A 20,340-nucleotide genomic window follows, 5' to 3' on the forward strand; every position below is an offset into this window, starting at 1 on the left:
TTATTGAGTGGACCAAAAAGCTCCTTCAGGTTTTTGAACAATGCTATTGAAAAACTTTTGTTGCGGCTGAATGAACATTTTGGCCAACTCAATACATGCACACACTCAGATTATAGGCCAAGATGTGACCCAGGGGGAACACAGACCCAGACACACACACACACCACTTTTCCTTTCTTGATCTATCCTTATATCTGTCCCTTCGATCTGCTTCCACCTGGATATTCATAGAGGTGGAAGAGGGATGACAGATAAGGTGATTTACCATAATTCTCAGGAATAAAGGCCAGTCTTCAAAAGCAGGCTACCTTCTCCCATACAGTTCTGAGAGAGGAAGAAAAAAAAAAAAAACAGAAAAAACCCAACACAGTGACATTAGGCATTGTCTTACAGTTTATTGAGCAATGCTTTTCTTAAAATGTGGGGCAGGGAAGTGAGGCATTAAGCCTTAGGAATTAGAGGCTCACTATTAGAAGAGTTTGCTGATTTGATTGGTGCGTGTGAGCATGTTAAGTCGCGTCAGTTGTGTCCGACTCTTTGCAACCCCAAGGACTATAGCCTGCTAGGCTCCTCTTTCCATGGGATTCTCCAGGCAAGAAGACTGGAGTGGGTTGCCATTCCCTTCTCCAGGGGATCTTCCCAACCCAGGGATCGAACCCACGTCTCTTATGTCTCCTGCGTAGGCAGGCAGGTTCCTTATTGCTAGCACCACCTGGTAATAGTATTTGATAAGTACAGGTATATTTTTGAGAGTGAAAGAGGGCTTTATCAATAATTACACTGGAACCACAGTTGCAAACCTGGACTCTCCCAGGAAAAACAAGGGTATATGAGACCCTTACATGCATCCTGTCATTGAAACTCTCTATTGACTCTGAAAGATATACAGTATTATATCAGGAAATGAAGGCTTAGAAAAGTTAAGTGACTTGTCTAGGGTCACACAGCTGGGATGTAGCTGAACAAACAAAAATGTAATCTGCACCCACATTTCCCCCTTTATCCATTTTGCTTTTCAAGGAACAATTATCTTGCTGGGTATATCATGGGAAGATGAAAGTTTGTAATATTTCTGAAAATGAATTGTGAGCCCAAAAGCCACAATTGAACTGGCACAAATGAACTTTGCTACAATCAAGTACTATGAAGAGGTGATGATTTAGCTTCAACATGTGAGCGATTTTGGTACCAAGAAGTTCATTGGGGTTGCTGGGCTTTTTTCTTGACCAGGGTCTTTAATAGAAAACCCTATATGTAAACAAAATGCAGTGGGAAGACATTTACTTCCAGTATGGTTGAGTAGCTCCAGATGGACTCAGCCTTCCTACATATAACAACTATACTGAATACAATGACTTGAAGACACTGGAAAATGAACAAAACCAGGCAGGCTCTGGAGAAGAGTAGACACTTGGAAAAAAGTGGCATCACAAGGTGAATTAGCTCTTTTTACAGCTGTTAGCCAGATGACAGCCTGAAACAAACACTGTGAAAGACACTCAAAATTCTGATAGAAAACCTTCAGTCTTTGTGGCATGAAGAACCAGAAAACAAAGGTCAAAGTAACTACAGCCACTGGGAGGTCAACGGGAGATCTTGGAAAGGAGAGAGCTAGTGATGGAGAGCCAAAATTCTGAGTGTAAACTCAGCCTGACTTCAGAACCACATATATATAGGACAGACTTCAACTAAGGATAAAGGAATTTAACTGACATTTGAGCTGCCATCCAAGAGATGGAATCTAGTTTGACTCCAACCGTGTTAATTGTCTGGTATAACAAAAACAAATAATTTTCAGAGAAACACAGAAAAATCCAGAGTCTCCACAATATATCATTCACAAAAGCCAGGACATAATCCAAAGTTACCCTATATGTTAAGAAAAAATGAAAATGACCCATTTAAAGTGAAGACAGTCAATGGAAATCAATCTTGAGATTACTCAGATGTTAGAATTAGCAGACAAGGATTTTAAAGTAGTTAGTATAATTATGCTTAAGTGTTTAAAGAAAATACACTTGCAATTATGCTAAAGGAGTAAATAACAGAAACAGAAGCAAAAAAGAACGAAATGGAAATTTTAGAACTAAAAATACAATATTGAAATTTTAAAAAATTGCACTCAGTGGACTCAGTAGTGACATGAAGATGACAGAGGTCAGTGAACTTGAAGAGAAATCAATAGAAATTATACTATCAGAAGACTAAATAGTAAAATTATTGCAAACATGAACACAGTCTCAGGGACCTGTGGGGCAGCATCAAAAAATCTTACATCTGTGTAATCAGAATCCCTAAAGGAGAGGAGAGAGAGAATGGTGAAGAACCAATATTTAGAAAAATAATGGCAGAAATCTCCCCAAATTTGGTGAAAGATATAAATTTACAGATTCAAGAAACTCTGCAAACTTCAAATGGGAAAAATATAAAGAAACACATGCCTAGGCACATAATAGTCAAACTGCAAAAAAAAAAAAGAGAGAAAATATTGAAAGCAAAGAGAGAAAAATGACACATTACACATCACAAATAGAGAAATAAAATTCAGATGATTACTGATTTCTGATCAGAGAACATGGAGGCCAGAATAGAATGGAACAACATCTAAAATGCTGTCAATCCAAAATTCCATAGTAAACAAAAATACCCTTCAAATAAAGGCCCCAAAAAAATTTTTTTAGATAAATGAGAGCCAGGAAAATTCATTATCATTAGACCATGTACTACAAGAAGTGCTAAGTGAATTTCTTCAAATTGAAGGGAAATGTCACCAGACCTTCAGGAAGAAATGAAGAATATTGAAAATAATAAACATCTCGATAAACATAGGGCTTCCCTGGTGACTCAGATGGTAAAGAATTTGCCTGCAGTGCAGGAGACCCAAGTTTGATCCCTGGATCAGGAAGATCTGCTGGAGAAGGGAATGGCAACCCACTCCAGTATTCTTGCCTGAAGAATCCCATGGACAGAGGAGACTGGTGGGTTCCACGGGGTTGCAAAGAGTCAGACACAACTGAGCAACTAAAACTTTCACACTTTCCCTGGTGACTCAGACAGTAAAGAATCTGCCTGCAATGCAGGTTCAATCCTTGAGTCAGGAAGATCTCTTGGAGAAGGGAATGGCTACCCACTCCAGTATTCTTGCCTGGAGAATCCCATGGACAGAGGAGCCTGATGGGCTACAGTCCATGGGGTCACAAAGAGTTGGACATGACTGAAGCCACTGAGCTTGCAAACATAAAAGGCTACTTTTAGTCTCAATTTCACTAAGACCCTTTAAAGCAATGATTATAACATTGTCTAGTGGAGTTTCTGATCTTGTTAGTAATAATACATATGACAACTATAACATAAAAGACAGAGGGTATAGGGACTTCTTTGACAGTCCAATGGTTAAAACTCTGTGTGTCCGCTGCAAAGGGTGCAGGTTTGATCCTTGGTCAGGGAACTAAGAGCCTGCATGCCACACAGCCAAAAAGAAGAAAAAAAAAAAAACCCAGAGAGAGTGAGAGAGAAAATTTCTTGAACTGAACAAAAATGAAAATACAGCATATGAACCTAAAAGCATTTTTAAAAAGACAGAGGGTATATATAGATATGTATAGTTAAAGTTTCTACATTTTCCATGAAGTGGTACAATAGTACCTCTAAGTAGACTGCAAAAATATAAGGATGTATATTGTAATCTCTAGAGCAACCATTAATAATTCAAATAGACATAACTAAAGAGGCAGAAAAAATTAAAATTCAGTTATAAAAAATATTAAATCAAAAGGAACAAAAACCAGAAGGACAGATAGAAAATAAAATCAAATGGTAGTCCTAAATACACAACCATATCAAAAATTATGTTAAATATTAAAGAAGTACACACTCTATTAAAAGGCAGATATTTTCAGATGGATAGACACAAACTGTGTGCTATCTATAAGTGCAAAAATACAAAGTAAGTGGTTGAAAAAAATATTATGTATGTATATGTATACATACAGTAAGTATAAGAAAGCTAGAATGACTATATTAAAACCATATAAAATAGATTACAAGACAAAGAGTATTATCAGAAATAAGAAAGGCTATTTCATAATGATAAACAGGTTAGGATTAGAGGTATAGTCAGGAAGACATGACAACATAAGTGTATATTCACTTAATAAACAAAGCAAAATGTGATGCAACTAAAGGGATAAATACACGATTTCACAATCCAAGTTAGAGATCTTAGCACCCCTTTAAACTAGGAAACAACCAAGAAAAAATCAGTAAAAATGTAAATGATCTGAACACTATCAACCACCTTGAGATTTAATTGATATTTGCAGTACAGCATATCCAACAACTGTAGAATGCAAATTTTTTCAAGTGCACATGAAGCACCAAGGTTTTCAAGTGTATGAAACACCAAAATAGATCATACACTGGGATATAAATCAAATGTCCATAAATTTAAATGGATTGAAGTTAAACTGAATATATTATATAACCAGAATGAAATAAACATGATATCAACAGCAATAATATATCTTAGATATATCCCAATATTTGGGACTTAACAAGTACACTCCTGGGACTTCCCTGGTGGTCTAGTGGTTAAGACTTTGCCTTCCAATGAGGGGGTGCAGGTTTGATCCCTGGTCGAGGAGCTAAGATCCCACATGCCTCATGGCCAAAAACCAAAACATAAAGCAGAAGCAATATTGTAACAAATTCAACAAAGGCTTTTAAAAAATGGTCCACATCCAAAAACTCTTTAAAAAATAAACAAATGAATACACTCCTGAATAATTCATGGATCATAGAAGAAAGTAGGAAATATTTTGAACTGCTGATGACGAAAATACAACATATCAAAAATTGCAGACTACAACTTAAAGCAGTACATAGAAAGATATTTATAGCTTTTTATGACTACATTATTAATAGAAAAGAAGAAAGGTCTAAAGTCAGTGGTCTATGGATCTACCTTAAGAAGCTAAATAAGGAAGAACAAGGTAAACCCACAATAAATACAAGGAAGGAAATATTAACAATAAAGATAGCAAGAGCAAGCCAAGTCACTTCAGTTGTATTTGACTCTTTGCCACCACATGGACTACAACCCACCAGGCTCCTCTGTCCATGGGATTTTCCAGGTGAGAATACTGGAGTGGGTTGCCCTGCACTCCTCCAGGGGATCTTCCCAACCTAGGGATTGAACATGCATCTCCAGTGGCTCCTGCATTGCAGGCAGATTCTTTACCACTGAGCCACCAGGCAAGCCCAATAATAAAGGTAAGATATTAACAAAATAGAAAATAAAAAATTAACAAAGCCAAAAACTTGTTCTTGGAAAGGATCAACAAACTTGAAAATATCCCTAGTTATACTGATCAAGAAAAAAAGAGCTAGAAAAGAAAATTATCAATATCGAAAATGAAAGAGAGATTATCACTATAGATCAGAGACTGACAAACTGGTCAGCAAGGCAAATCACACCAAGGGCCTATTTGGTAGGACTAAATATGGCTTTTATATTTCATATTTTAAATGTTGTGATAAAGAAAGAAGGAAGGAAGAAGGGAAGAAAGGAAGCAAGGAAGCAAGCAAAGCAAAGAAAAAATGTGCAGCAGAGGGAGACCATTTATAGCTTATGAATCCTAAAGTATTTACTATCTTCCTTCTACAGAAAAGTTTTGCTGACCATTCATAAATGTTATAGATGTTAAGAAATAATAGGAATGTTATGCACAACTTCTGCCAATAAACTTGAAAAGCTAACTGAAATAAATTCTTAGAAAAATATAACTAACCAAAATAGACACGAGATGAATCAGAACATCAGAAGGGCTCTACACCCATTAAACAAGTTGAATTTGGTATCACAATACTTCCCATAAAGAAATTCCAGACACAGAGAGTTTCCTAGTGAGCCCTATCAAGCATTTAATGAAGAAATAACATCAATGTCACACAAACTGTTTCTGAAAGAGTTTTATAAATTTGGTAAAACACCAACCCAAAGTCTGATAAAGAAACTAGAGGGAAAAAAAACTTTCAGGAGCTTCTCCAGTGGCTCAGTGATAAAGAATCTGCCTGCCAATGCAAAAGATGCCGGTTCGATCCCTGATCTGGTAAGATTGCACATGCCTTGGAGCAACTAAACCAGTGTGCCACAATACTAAGCCTGTGCTGCAGAGCCCGTGCTCTGCGATGAGAAGCCACCACAATGAGAAGCCTGCGCACTGCAACTACAGAAAAGTCGGTGTAGCCCCTAAGACCCAGTCAAGCCATAAACAAATAAATAATTTCAAACCTACATCCTTCATGAATATAAGTGCTAAAATACTTAACAAAATATTATCAAGTTGAAAATACCACTATATAAAAATGATAAAACATCATAATCACTAGGGTTTCTTCCAAAAATGCAAAGATTGGTTTAACATCCTAAAATCAATGTAATTTACCATATTAGATAATGGACAAAAGCCAAATGATGATTTCAAGAGATACAGAAAAAGCATTTAAAAAAATTCAACAACCACTCACAGTAAAAATTTTCAGCAAACTAGGAACAGAAGAAAACTTCCTTAATCAAATAAAGGGTATTTAAAAAACAAAACAAAAACATGGCTAATATCATAGTAATAGTAAAGTAGTGAATACTTTTCTCCTGATATCAAGACAAGATGTTCACTTTCACCACTTGGTCAACATTTTATTGCAAGTACTAATATCAAGATAAATCCAAAAGAAGGAATAAAAGGAATAAAAATTAATGAGAAAGATGGCTAATGTCACTATTTTCAGATGGCATTGCATAGAAAGGCCCAAATAATCTCTAAAACAACTACTACAGCTAATAAGTGAGTTTAGCAAGTTCATAGGATACAAAATTTAGATATATGATAGATGGATGGATAGATAGTGAGAGATTGGTGATAGATATAGCTTATCAATTTTATTTTTAAATACTTACAGCAGATAATTGTAAAATTTAATTTTAAATTAAATTTAAAAATAATTTCACTTGTACTAAGTCAGAAAAAGAAAGACAAACATCATATGATATCACTTATATGTGGAATCCAAAATATGACACAAATGAACCCATCTACCAAACAAAGAATCATGGACATAGAGAGTAGACTGGTTGTTGTCAAGGGGGATGGGGTTGGGTGAGGGTTTGATTTGATGTAAATTGGTATATACAGAATGGATAAACAATAAGGTCCTACTGTGTAGCACAGATAATTGTATTAAATATCCTGTGATAACCATAATGGAAAAGAACATGAAAAATAATGTACATATATAGAGAGATATAACTGAATTGTTTTGCTGTATATCAGTAATTAACACATTGTAATTGGATGTGAGAGTTGGACTATAAAGAAAAGCTGAGCACCGAGGAACTGATGTTTTTGAACTGTGGTGTTGGAGAAGACTCTTGAGAGTCCCTTGGACTGCAAGAAGATCCAACCAGTCCATCCTAAAGGAGATCAATCCTGAGTGTTCATTGGAAGGACTGATGTTGAAGCTGAAACTCCAATACTTTGGCCACCTGATGCGAAGAGCTGACTCATTTGACAAGACCCTGATGCTGGGAAAGATTGTAGGCAGGAGGAGAAGGGGAAGACAGAGGATGAGATGGTTGGATGACATCACTGACTCAATGGACATGAGTTTGGGTAAACTCCAGGAGTTGCTGATGGACAGGGAGGCCTGGTGTCGCAAAGAGTCAGACACGACTGAGCAACTGAACTGAACTGAACTGAACTGAATTAAACTATACTTCAATTAAAAATTTTTTAATTCCATTTGCAACAGTATCAGAAAAAATATTTAGGATGACTTTAACAAAAGACAGGCAATACCTCTCCATTTAGCACTCATAGTTGATTCATGTCGATGTATGGCCAAAACCACCACAATATTGTAAAGTAGTCAGCCTCCAATTAAAATAAAAAATTAATTTAAAAAAAGAAAAAGAAATAAATAAAAGGGAAAAAAGCATTGCTGAGAGAAATTAAAATAGACCTGAATAAATGTTCCTGGATAAATATTACAAGATTCGATATTACTAAGTAATCAATTCTCCCAAAATTGTGCAATCCCAATTATAATCTTGGCAAGGTTTTTTCCTACAAATTGACAAGCACATTTGAAAATTCACATGGACATACAAAAGGCCTGGAATAACCACAGCAATCTTGAAAAAAAAACAAAGTTGAAGGATTCCCACTACTTGATTCAAGACTACAGGAATAAAGATAGTGTGATATATATATATATATTTTTGACAAAAAAGTCAATAGAACTGAACAGAAAGCTCAAAAATAAACCTACACAAGGAATTCCATGGAAGTCCAGTGGTTAGGACTCTATGCTCTCACTACCAGGGGCCCATGTTGGGGAACTAAGATCCCACAAGCCATGCAGTGGGGTCAAAATAGAATTTTTTTTAAATAGACCTACACTTACATGAGTATTTGATATTTTGTCAAAGGTGCCAAAGTAATTTATGGAGAAAGGAAAATCTTCAATAAATGATGCTGCAATAACTGGATTTCTAAATGGAACAAAATTAACTCCAAACCACACACCATACCACACTTCATACCATACAAAAAATTAAGTTCAATTAATTAGGATTATCATCCTAAATGTAAAAATTGAAACCATAGATCTTTTAAAGGAAAGAGTATCTTCATGGTCTGTTGCTAGGCAAAGATTTCTTAATCAAGTCATATATTGTTATTCATGAAAGAAAAAAAAACTGATGAATTATACCTCACCAAAATTACAACTTAAGCTCATCAAAAGACACCACTTATCTAATAGATAAACCACAGAGAAAATATTTTCAAAACATGTATCTGACTTATATCCAGAAGTTGTAAAAAAAAAAACTTTCAACTCAATAAGAAGACAAACAATCCAACTGAAAAATGGGCAAAAATTTTAACAGATATTTTACCAAAGATATAGAAAAGGCCAATACAAAAATGAAAAATCGCTCCATATCCTTAACCACTTTAAAAAGGAGTATGGTTGGTTCTTACAAATTTAAACATATAACTTATGAACCAGCATTTTCATTCATAGGTATTTACTCAGTTCAGTTCAGTTCAGTCGCTCAGTCATGTCCGACTCTTTACGACCCCATGAACCTCAGTACTTCAGGCCTCCCTGTCCATCAGGGAGTTTACCCAGACACATGTCCATTGAGTTGGTGATGCCATCAAACCATCTCATCCTCTGTCGTCCCCTTCTCCTCCTGCCTTCAATCTTTCCCAGCATCAGGGTCTTTTCAAATGGGTCAGCCCTTCGCATCAGGTGGCCAAAGTATTGGAGTTTCAGCTTCAACATCAGTCCTTCAATGAACACCCAGGACTGATCTCCTTACTCAAGATAAATGAAAATATATATCCATACAAGGACTTTTACCTAAATCTTCAATGCAGCACTAAACACAATAGCCCCAAACTAGAAACAATTCAATCTGTAATATATCCATACAATGGAATATTAGTCAGCAATAAAATGAATAAACTACAGAAACAGAAGAATGAATCTCAAAAAAAATCCTACTGTAGTACATAGAAGAAGCCTTATACAAGACAGTACGTATCATATAATTCATTTATATAAAGTTCTAGAACAGGCAAAACTATGGTTAAAAAAAAAATCAGAACAGTGATAGGCAACAGAGGTAGCAGTCACAGGGATTAATGGGAACAGCCACAGGAGGACTTTCAGGAGGGATAACAGTGTTTTATATCTTGACAGGGGTTTGAGTTACACAGATATACACGTTTGTCAAAAATCAGAGAAAGTATTTCCATACAAATTGTGAAATTCTTTGGTCTAGTTCTGTGAAAAATACCGTTGGTAGCTTGATAGGGATTGCATTGAATCTATAGATTGCTTTGGGTAGAATAGCCGTTTTGACAATATTGATTCTTCCAATCCATGAACACGGTATGTTTCTCCATCTGTTTGTGTCCTCTTTGATTTCTTTCATCAGTGTTTTATAGTTTTCTATGTATAGGTCTTTTGTTTCTTTAGGTAGATATACTCCTAAGTATTTTATTCTTTTTGTTGCAATGGTGAATGGTATTGTTTCCTTAATTTTGAGAAAGAAGAATGGAACTGGAGGAATCAACCTGCCTGACTTCAGACTCTACTACAAAGCCACAGTCATCAAGACAGTATGGTACTGGCACAAAGACAGAAATATAGATCAATGGAACAGAATAGAAAGCCCAGAGATAAATCCACGAACCTATGGACACCTTATCTTTGACAAAAGAGGCAAGGATATACAATGGAAAAAAGACAACCTCTTTAACAAGTGGTGCTGGGAAAACTGGTCAACCACTTGTAAAAGAATGAAACTAGAACACTTCTAACACCATACACAAAAATAAACTCAAAATGGATTAAAGATCTAAATGTAAGACCAGAAACTATAAAACTCCTAGAGGAGAACATAGGCAAAACACTCTCCGACATAAATCACAGCAAGATCCTCTATGACCCACCTCCCAGAATATTGGAAATTAAAAGCAAAAACTAAACAAATGGGACCTTAATGAAACTTAAAAGCTTTTGCACTACAAAGGAAACTATAAGTAAGGTGAAAAGACAGCCCTCAGATTGGGAGAAAATAATAGCAAATGAAGAAACAGACAAAGGATTAATCTCAAAAATATACAAGCAACTCCTGCAGCTCAATTCCAGAAAAATAAATGACCCAATCAAAAAATGGGCCAAAGAACTAAACAGACATTTCTCCAAAGAAGACATATAGATGGCTAACAAACACATGAAAAGATGCTCAACATCACTCATTATCAGAGAAATGCAAATCAAAACCACAATGAGGTACCATTACACGCCAGTCAGGATGGCTGCTATCCAAAAGTCTACAAGCAATAAATGCTGGAGAGGGTGTGGAGAAAAGGGAACCCTCTTACACTGTTGGTGGGAATGCAAACTAGTAGAGCCACTATGGAAAACAGTGTGGAGATTCCTTAAAAAACTGGAAATAGAACTGCCATATGACCCAGCAATCCCACTTCTGGGCATACACACTGAGGAAACCAGATCTGAAAGAGACACGTGCACCCCAATGTTCATCGCAGCACTGTTTATAATAGCCAGGACATGGAAGCAACCTAGATGCCCATCAGCAGATGAATGGATAAGGAAGCTGTGGTACATATACACCATGGAATATTACTCAGCCGTTAAAAAGAATTCATTTGAATCAGTTCTAATGAGATGGATGAAACTGGAGCCCATTATACAGAGTGAAGTAAGCCAGAAAGATAAAGAACATTACAGCATACTAACACATATATATGGAATTTAGAAAGATGGTAACGATAACCCTATATGCAAAACAGAAGAAGAGACACAGAAATACAGAACAGACTTTTGAACTTTGTGGGAGAAGGTGAGGGTGGGATATTTCAAAAGAACAGCAGGTATACTATCTATGGTGAAACAGATCACCAGCCCAGGTGGGATGCAGGAGACAAATGCTCCCGCCTGGTGCACTGGGAAGACCCAGAGGAATCGGGTGGAGAGGGAGGTGGGAAGGGGGATCGGGATGGGGAATACGTGTAAATCTATGGCTGATTCATATCAATGTATGACAAAACCCACTGAAATGTTGTGAAGTAATTAGCCTCCAACTAATAAAAAAAAAAATCAGAGAAAGTATACTTCAAATTTATGCTTTCCCCATATGCAAACTTTATAATTTTTTAAACTATAAATTTAAAAAGACTGCTCTCCCAAATTGTTCTGAGCCAGGGTTGGTGGACAAATGAGGTAGTGTGGAGTAGAGAAAAGGGTTCAGACTTTAAAGCCAGCCAGACATAAATTTGACTTCTAGCTCAGTCATTAGGTTGTGTGTCTTTGGGAAAATTACTTAATTTCTCTGTTTCCTTATGTGTACAGATGAAATAGTAGCACAATGCCCAGCATATAGTAAGTGCTCCATAAATGGTTTGTGTTAGTTGCTCAGTCATGTCCAACTCTTTGTGACCCCATGGACTACAACTGCCAGGCTCCTCTGTCTACTGGCTTTCTCAGGCAAGAATACTGGAATGGGTTGCTATTTCCTTCTTCAGGGGGTCTTCTAGATCCAGGGATTGATCCCAGGTCTCTTCCATTGCAGGCAGATTCTGTATCCACTGGGCCACCATAAATGGTAGTTATTGATAAACTGACCTTTGAGAAGATTTGGGGTCACAGGGCCAAAAGCGGTATTATTGCATACCTCATGGACACTGTTCCAACCAAGCTGTTGGCTTACTAAGGGTTATGCATGAATCTTCCCTGGGATATTTGTATTTTCATAAGGCTCCATGAAGGTTAAAAAAGTACCCCATCTCCTTCCAAGGAGTAGATGAATGAAGATTAGGAGCAGTGTTTGGCTGATTTGCTCTCACTACCCTGAGCTCCACTCACCTCAGGCTCTGTGCCTTCTTCATAGGAGAGAATGCTGAAGGTCATGCCTTCAAATGTGTGGTCCACCCGTAGGACAGCCAAAGCCAGCCTGGCCACCGTCAGATTTGCTGTCCTCCCAGGAAACTCCATCTTGTGATCAGCACGCTCAATTATCCTCATAATTCTGCAAGGAATAACAGGTAGAGAAGAGTATTCTTAGCTTTTGAATGTAAAACCCATCCTCCTTATAAAATATCCTCTACATAAAATTTTCTTTGAGATTTAATCACTATCTTTATATTGCTTAGCAATTACTAGATAAGAGCATAGGCTTTGGAGTCAGAGCAGCTGAAATTTAAAGCTTAGTTGCTCTAATTTCTAACTGTGTGGGCAAATCAAATGACCTCATCAAGCTTCAGTCTCCTCATTTGCAAAGTTAATAATATGAGCACTCATCTCAAAAGAATGTATTAAAGATTAGATGAAATTGATATATGTAAAGCCAGATCCTGCATGGTCTCATAAGCCAAGAAATTTGGATTTTAGTCTATATGTAACAGAAGTCTACTGAGTGTTTTTAAAAGCAAGACAATAACATGATCTGATATATGCATTAAAAGATCATTCTGTAGAAGATAGACCACAGAGAAGCAAGAGCAGAGGCTGGGAGATCAGTTAAGAGGTTATTGTAGAAGGTCAGCTGAGAGAAACGGAGCTAGGCCTAAAGTGGTAGTGGTGGCAATGGAGAGAAGTAGATGGTTTCCAGGAATAATATGCCAGCAAATGTGGAAACCTCAGAAGTGGCCACGGGACTGGATAAGTTCAGCTTTCATTCCAATCTCAAAGAAGGGCAATGCCAAAGAACATTCAAACTACCACACAATTGTGCTCATTTCACATGCTAGCAAGGTAATGCTCAGAATCCTTGAGGCTAGGCTTCAATAGTACAAGAACCAAGAACTTTTAGATTTACAAGCTGGATTTAGTAAAGGTAGAGGAACCAGAGATCAAATTGCAAACATCCATTGGATCTTAGAAAAAGCAAGGGAATTCCGGAAAAACATATACTTCTGCTTCATTGACTAGGCTAAAGCCTTTGACTGTGTGGATCACAACAAACTGTGGAAAATTCTTGAAGAGATGGGATTACCAGACCACCTTACCTGCCTCCTGAGAAACCTGTATGTGGGTCAAGAAGCAACAGTTAGAACCAGACATGGAACAAGGGACTGGTTTCAAATTGGGAAAGGAGTACATCAAGGCTGTATATTGTTACCCTGCTTATCTACCTATATGTAGAATACATCGTGGAAAATGCCGGGCTGGATGAAACACAAGCTGGACTCAAGATTGCTGGGAGAAATATTAATAACCTCAGATATGCAGATGATAGCACCCTTATGGCAGAAAGCCAAGAGGAACTGAAGAGCCTCTTGATGAAGGTGGAAGAGGAGAGTGAAAAAGCTGGTTTAAAACTCAACATTCAAGAAATGAAGATCATGGCATCTGGTCCTATCTCTTCATGGCAAATAGATGGGGGAAAAATGGAAACAGTGACAGACTTTATTTTCTTGGGCTCCAAAACCACTGCAGATGGTGACTGCAGCCATGAAATTAAAAGACGCTTGCTCCTTGGAAGAAAAGCTATGACAAACCTTGACAGCATATTAAAAAGCAGAGACATCACTTTGCCAACAAAAGTCCATATAGTCAAAGCTATTGTTTTTCCAGTAGTTGTGTATGGATGTGAGACGGTGCTGTCACTTCAGTCATGTCTCTTTGCAACCCTATGGACTGTAGCCCACCAGGCTTCTTTGTCCATGGGGATTCTCCAGGCAAGAATACTGGGGTGGGTTGCCATGTGCTCCTCCAGGGGATCTTCCCAACCCAGGGATCAAACCTGTGTCTCTTATGTGTCCTGCATTGGCAGGTTGGTTCTTTACCAGTAGTGCCACCTGGGAAGCCTGGGATGTGAGAGTTGAACCATAAAGAAGGCTGAGCACCGAAGAATTGATGCTTTCAAGCTGTGGTGCTGGAGAACACTCTTGAGAGTCCCTTGGACAGCAAGGCGATCCAACCATTCAATCCTAAAGGAAATCAACCCTGAATATTCATTGGAAGGACTGATGCTGAAGCTGAAGCTCCAATACTTTGGCTACCTGACGTGAACAGCCAACTCACTGGAAAAGACCCTGATGCTGGGAAAGATTGAGGGCAGGAGGAGAAGGGGGTGACAGAGAATGAGATGGTTGGATGGCGTCACTGACTCAATGGACATGAATTTGAGCAAACTCTGGGAGATAGTGAAGGACAGGGAAGCCTGGTGTGCTGTAGCCCATGGGGTCACAAAGAGTGGGACACAACACAGGGAAGTAATTAGTGTCCTCAAGTTTTTTGCTTGAGCATTGGGTGGATGCATTATGTAGAAATGGGGAACATTGGGGAACACCAGGAAATTGAACGTTTGACTTGGGATAACTATTTATTTGGAAAGTTGCTGTCATTAAGGTTCAGTTAGAATTTGAATGCATTCTTTCACAATTGGGATTCCAAGAGGATGACCCCATCATGTTGTACTAAAGAAGCATTCAACCCATAGCTACCTGACCTTTAGAACTATTAATGCCTGTATGCAAAGGGATTAACAATAATATTATTTTAAATATTTTGAAATAACTTATTTTACCAAAGTACTAGTACTTACTCATTGCTTACTTCATGCAGATCAGATGCTGAATTGTTTTGCTTTCCCAAAGCAGCACTGATTATTTGTAATATAGTCTGGGTTAGGTTCATACTTATCACATCACATTGTGAAATATCAGATACTTTTGAAACAATAATCTGTTTCTTCTTCATCCAGAAGAGGGGGTTCATTGATTAAATTTTAAATGTGCTCTGCAACATCATTCACATTTTCTGGGGAAAGAAAATTGAAATATAAAAGCTGCTGCATTACCTAGTTTTGGGCCATGCTGTTCTGCTTCTTTCCCTTTAAAAAGTAAAGGCGGTAAAATGGAAACATATACCAAGTTAACAAAATTTGTGAAGGAAACACTGGACTTCAATTTCTACAATTGATGGAGTCCCAGAAAGTAGCACATAAGTCAAATTTTTATTCACTAAATCCTTTTTTAAATACTCCCCTAGGGAAACCTTTCTTGTCACTAAAGATTATCTTGCAATTAGATTCTAATTAAGTTAAGACTTTTGAGTATTGGATTGAGTTAAGTAGATCCCATCTGTACTCAAATATCACACTCACTCTATGCTTTCATAATCAAGGATGGTGATTATGTCGTTCTGTCAAGAACCAGCAACGTGCAGAACAAAAGCAAATATGGACCACATAACAATAAAGAGCACTTCAGGTTTTTCTAGAGAGTAAGAACAATAGATATTAATTCACCCACTTTTTTCTTCACTTTTTATTATGGAAATTTTTAAATATGCACAAAAGTAGAAAGAATAGTATAATGAATCTCAATGTACCTCATGAATCACCTAGCTTCAACAAGTGTGAATGAAGAGCTAATCTTATTTTATCTACAATTCCACCTACCTTCTCCCAACCCCAGATTATTTTAAAGCAACCCCCAGACATCATATTGTTTCATCCATGAACACTTCAGAATGCATCTCTAAAACAAAGGACTACAATTATCCTCCAGATAAAAATAAAAAATAATAAAATAAAAAACTTTGTCAGAACCACAATACCAATATCATATCTTTTAAAAGTTTATAATAATACTCAATATTATCAAATATCCAGTCAGTGTTCAAAAGTCCTCATGTCTCATAAGTGCTTTTTAAAAGTAGTTGTTTGTTGGGATCATCACCCACTGTTAAACAGCTTTATTAGACAAATACAAAACTACGCTTTAGTTTAATATAACCTATATGAAGCAGTATTCTTGTCTGGAGAATCCCATGGACAGAGGAACCTGACAGGCTATAGTCCACGGCGTCTCAAGAGTCAGACACGACTTAGCAACTAAAGAGAGAGAGAGAGAGATGAAGCTGGGCTCCCTTGTGGTGCCCTCCCAGCTTAAAACACTCACATTCAAGTCCAATAACCAAAATATAATGGAAAATAATTGAAAAATAATGTGAAAGCCAACAATAAATGATTTTGAGAAATTTCTTTAAAAAAGAAAAAAGCAGTCTGTTGAGAAAAATTCCAGAGAAAGAGTACATTCATAACACACTTAACCCAAGTTACATTACAAATGACCAACTCTTTCTCTCACTGTTTCTCTCTCTCTGCATCCTCCACAGTTGGCAGCATCTCTCCAAACCCCTCTCTCCTACCCCAAGTGCCCCACAATTTTATCCCCAACATAGCTTACAAAGGCCATTTTTTTCTTTCTCCCATTTCCCTCTTATTTCTTGCTTTAATCTCTGTCTGTCTCTCTCTCTAGTCCGTTCTTAGCAACATAAATTAAATAATCTTAACTGAGATCCTCTCAATTGTCCCTCTTTAACCATTACCCCAATCTGTCCAGCAATGGCAGAAAAATAGAGCATGCTCAGTCACAGATGTTTCTACTGCTCTTATTAAATTGTCCAGGCTTTGTTGTAAATGGGAGCTGCCTCCCTGGGTCATTATTCTTTGCGTTTCAGTGATGGGACTTCACTTCATGCACTCCCTGCTGTGGCCAAATGAAAGTAAACAATAGGCCAATGGGAGACTATTACATATTGTGGAAAGTAACTACAGATTTTTCATTGGCGGTTGTATGGTTTTTAAGCAAAATTCAAGACATATTACATGCACTGTGTAAAAATTCTAAGTTCCCAAGCAAAAGCAATAAAAGGAGTCCTCCCTTATTAGCTGTAGAATAAATAACCTCCGTTGCTTGAAGTAGTTAAAATTAATCTGCCAGTAATTACAATAATGAAAACAATAATATCAGTTATTCATTGAGCAACTTCTATAAGCCAGTGTTCTAGTTATCTACTGCTGCAGAACAAACAACCCCAAAACTTAATGACTTAAAACAATAGTTAATTGTTATCTCTCATTATTCTCTGTGTTGATAAACCTCAGGGTGAGCACTTCTCATTTGGAGTATCTCATGTAGGTGCAGTCAGATGACAGGTGGGACTGGAGTCATCTGAAGGTTAGACTGGACTGGAAATCCAAGATGGCTCCCTCACATGCCTGGCAGTTGAGGCTACCATGGACTGTCAGTTGAGGTTGTTGTCCTTGAGTCAGCTGAGGCTCTTCCCTACACATGACCTCTCCCGCTGGCTTAGGCTCAGTGGTACACTGGATCTGGTTTATGGTGTACTGGAGCCAGCTTGTATCAACTATTGAGAACCAATTGTTATATTTTCAGGAATTTTGTGAGCCATTATTAAAAGTTAAATTACAGAAACTTACAATTAAATAAAGCGTATTACAAATAATAGTGATAATCAGAACTCATTACTTCCTAATTATTTTACTGCATTTTAATAATCTATGCTCTTGTGATTGTTTATATCTACTGTATTCATGAATCTCTTACCAACTTTATGTTTAGTGCTATATGTTGTAGTTTGTGTTCAGCCTTGGGAGGAGTATTACAACAAAGAAATCAGCAAATGCTACAAATTTATTGCTTTTTTCCCATAGAGCTTGCCATTAAACATTTCCCAGCACACCACTGTTTGGGCTTTTGGAGTCTGGGTTCCGAGAGGATGAGAACGTACCAATAGAAAGGAAGGAGAAGATTCCAGTCTTCTTAAAAGTTAGTTCCATAAATGGCGCAGCAGTCACTACTGCCCAATTCTATTGGGTTAAGCAGTCACAAGCTAGCTCTGATTCTACTCTCAGTTGACAAGGAGGGAATGAATCGATGGTGGCCACTTTGGAGACAAGATACCATAGCAGGGCCCTATACATACATTTTTTTTCATCTCACCATCACCTTAAACTTATGTGGTAGGTACTAATATTGTCTTTTATACAGATTAAGAAATTAAGACACAGAGATTCTAACCCAGATTTTAATCCAGGCCTACTTGATTCCAAAGCTAGTGTTCTTCAATATCATTTCCTACTACAGCATTTGTGCCTTTGCCCGTTTTCTCCATGGTGTTGGGCGTTGGAGCAGCTGTACTTTGCAGGCCTTCTCCCTGACATCCTGAGAATTACATCATTCTATGTCAATCACATACTCTTCTACCCTGATGGTGGAATGAACACAGACAGGAGACAATTTTGTGAAAAGTTCTAGCCAACTTCAGAGAGTGATGCAGCCTCAACATCATAGAAGTAACAAAAATTCAGCACAAAGAAGAATCTACAGAACTTTGAAATAAGGGTGGCTTTTCTAACTGTGATATTAAGGAGTTTTGTGAATTGAGAATTTAAGTGGGGAAGCGATGAGTTTTCTCCAATCAAGATATCTCACACTTGTCAGCAAGATTGAAAGCTAAAGAAAAATTGTTTCAATGTGAATGCATTTTTCTTTCCTTAACTGTACTCATTTGTCATTAAGCTTCTACCTTGCAAGGTGAAAGATTCTTCCAAAGCTAATAACTTTGATAGTTTATTTTTCAGTTATATACATATAGTCACCCTCTCACTCTTCTGTTTCTCTGCAGATTTTTTTTAAATAAAGTGACTTCTGACAGTTAATTTTCTAAAAATCCAAATCCAATGCCATGCTTTTGTTGTTGTTATGGTTGTTTGTTAACTTTTTCTTCCACAGAGAAAATTCTATTAGCATGTCTAAGAAAAATGTGTCACTCAAAAGGAGGGAGGCCAGCAGGAAACACAGACCTTTCTATCTTGCCACCCACTCACTTGAAGCTGCAACACTCTCTCTTGCCCTGACTCATGATTTCAGATCGAGAAACCACCAGAGATGTGCTTGCTTTTCTAATTCCTCTAGGTATTCCTTGCCTAGAATCTCGAATTTAAGTCTTCTGCAAAAAGACAAGACTCAGAAGTTCACTGCCTCAAGGCTCTTCCCTGGCCCTTTTGCAGGGTACTGGAATGCCTACATCTCAATTTCTAACTCTTCATGATAGGAGGAAACTACTGTATGCAGTAGAGCAATGCCTGACAGGATGTGCATAAACCGAAATTCTGTGTGGAAAACTTTATGTATAATTTAAAAAACACTGACAAGCAGAGGCAGGACTTTCAGGATAGTGTAATAAGGAGAGGCTTAGGGAACCGTTCACCAAGAGAGATCTCTGGTGCTGGTCAAAGTTAGCTAAGATAATCATTCAAAGTCTCTGGAGATTGATGGGAGATCTTACAGCGGATTGACAAGCATTTATTGAAGAAAATCTACAGAAATTTGTCAAGTGCAGTGGTGGGCCATGGCATCTGAGCTAGGAACTGCACCCATCCTCCACAGATCTGCCTTGCAAATGAATAGTTCCACTGGGCTAAGCAGCTGAGTGGCACTTACCATCTCTCCCAGGTCCCTGAGATGGAAGAAGTATTCTGAGTGGATTTGATGGCAAGTGAACGTTTGCAGTTCCCACCTTTCCAACTCTGGGCTATTGAAGATCCATACTAGGCAGTGGCAGCAGCTGAGTGTGAGCAGTAAGTCCCTCTTGTGCCCAAGTGCACGCACAACTCCTGTTGCATAAGGAAGACCCTAGTGAAGTACCTGGTGAAGGGCATATTCACCACCACCACCACCACCAAGTTCTTGCCCCATAGGACAGATATTTTGCCCAGAGGAGGCTAGAAGAAAGGCTCAAAGATTGGGAATACTCTTCTCCTAACAAGGGCACAGACTTTAATTGGATCAAACTGCGGAGCAATTTATACCCTAGGGTTTTGTAAAAAATGACAGAGCAATCAACTATCAACTAGGATGTTAACAACTGGCTGTGACACCAACAGAGGCAGCCCAGCCAGAAGCTCAGTGGGGAAATCAGAGA

At 37.8% G+C, this 20,340-nt stretch overlaps 1 protein-coding gene across 1 annotated transcript in view; it reads right to left on the bottom strand.

Annotated features, from left to right (window-relative positions):
* ADGRG4 (adhesion G protein-coupled receptor G4) overlaps window positions 1-20,340 on the bottom strand; it is a 107,092-nt gene that overhangs the window by 29,731 nt on the left and 57,021 nt on the right. Inside the window, 3 exon segments of the mRNA XM_043459825.1 lie at window positions 12,466-12,628; window positions 15,149-15,289; window positions 15,291-15,363. Of these exon segments, the coding sequence (XP_043315760.1) occupies window positions 12,466-12,628; window positions 15,149-15,289; window positions 15,291-15,363 (377 nt within the window).

This window comes from Cervus canadensis, chromosome X (assembly GCF_019320065.1).
Source record: "Cervus canadensis isolate Bull #8, Minnesota chromosome X, ASM1932006v1, whole genome shotgun sequence".
NCBI lineage: Eukaryota > Metazoa > Chordata > Mammalia > Artiodactyla > Cervidae > Cervus > Cervus canadensis.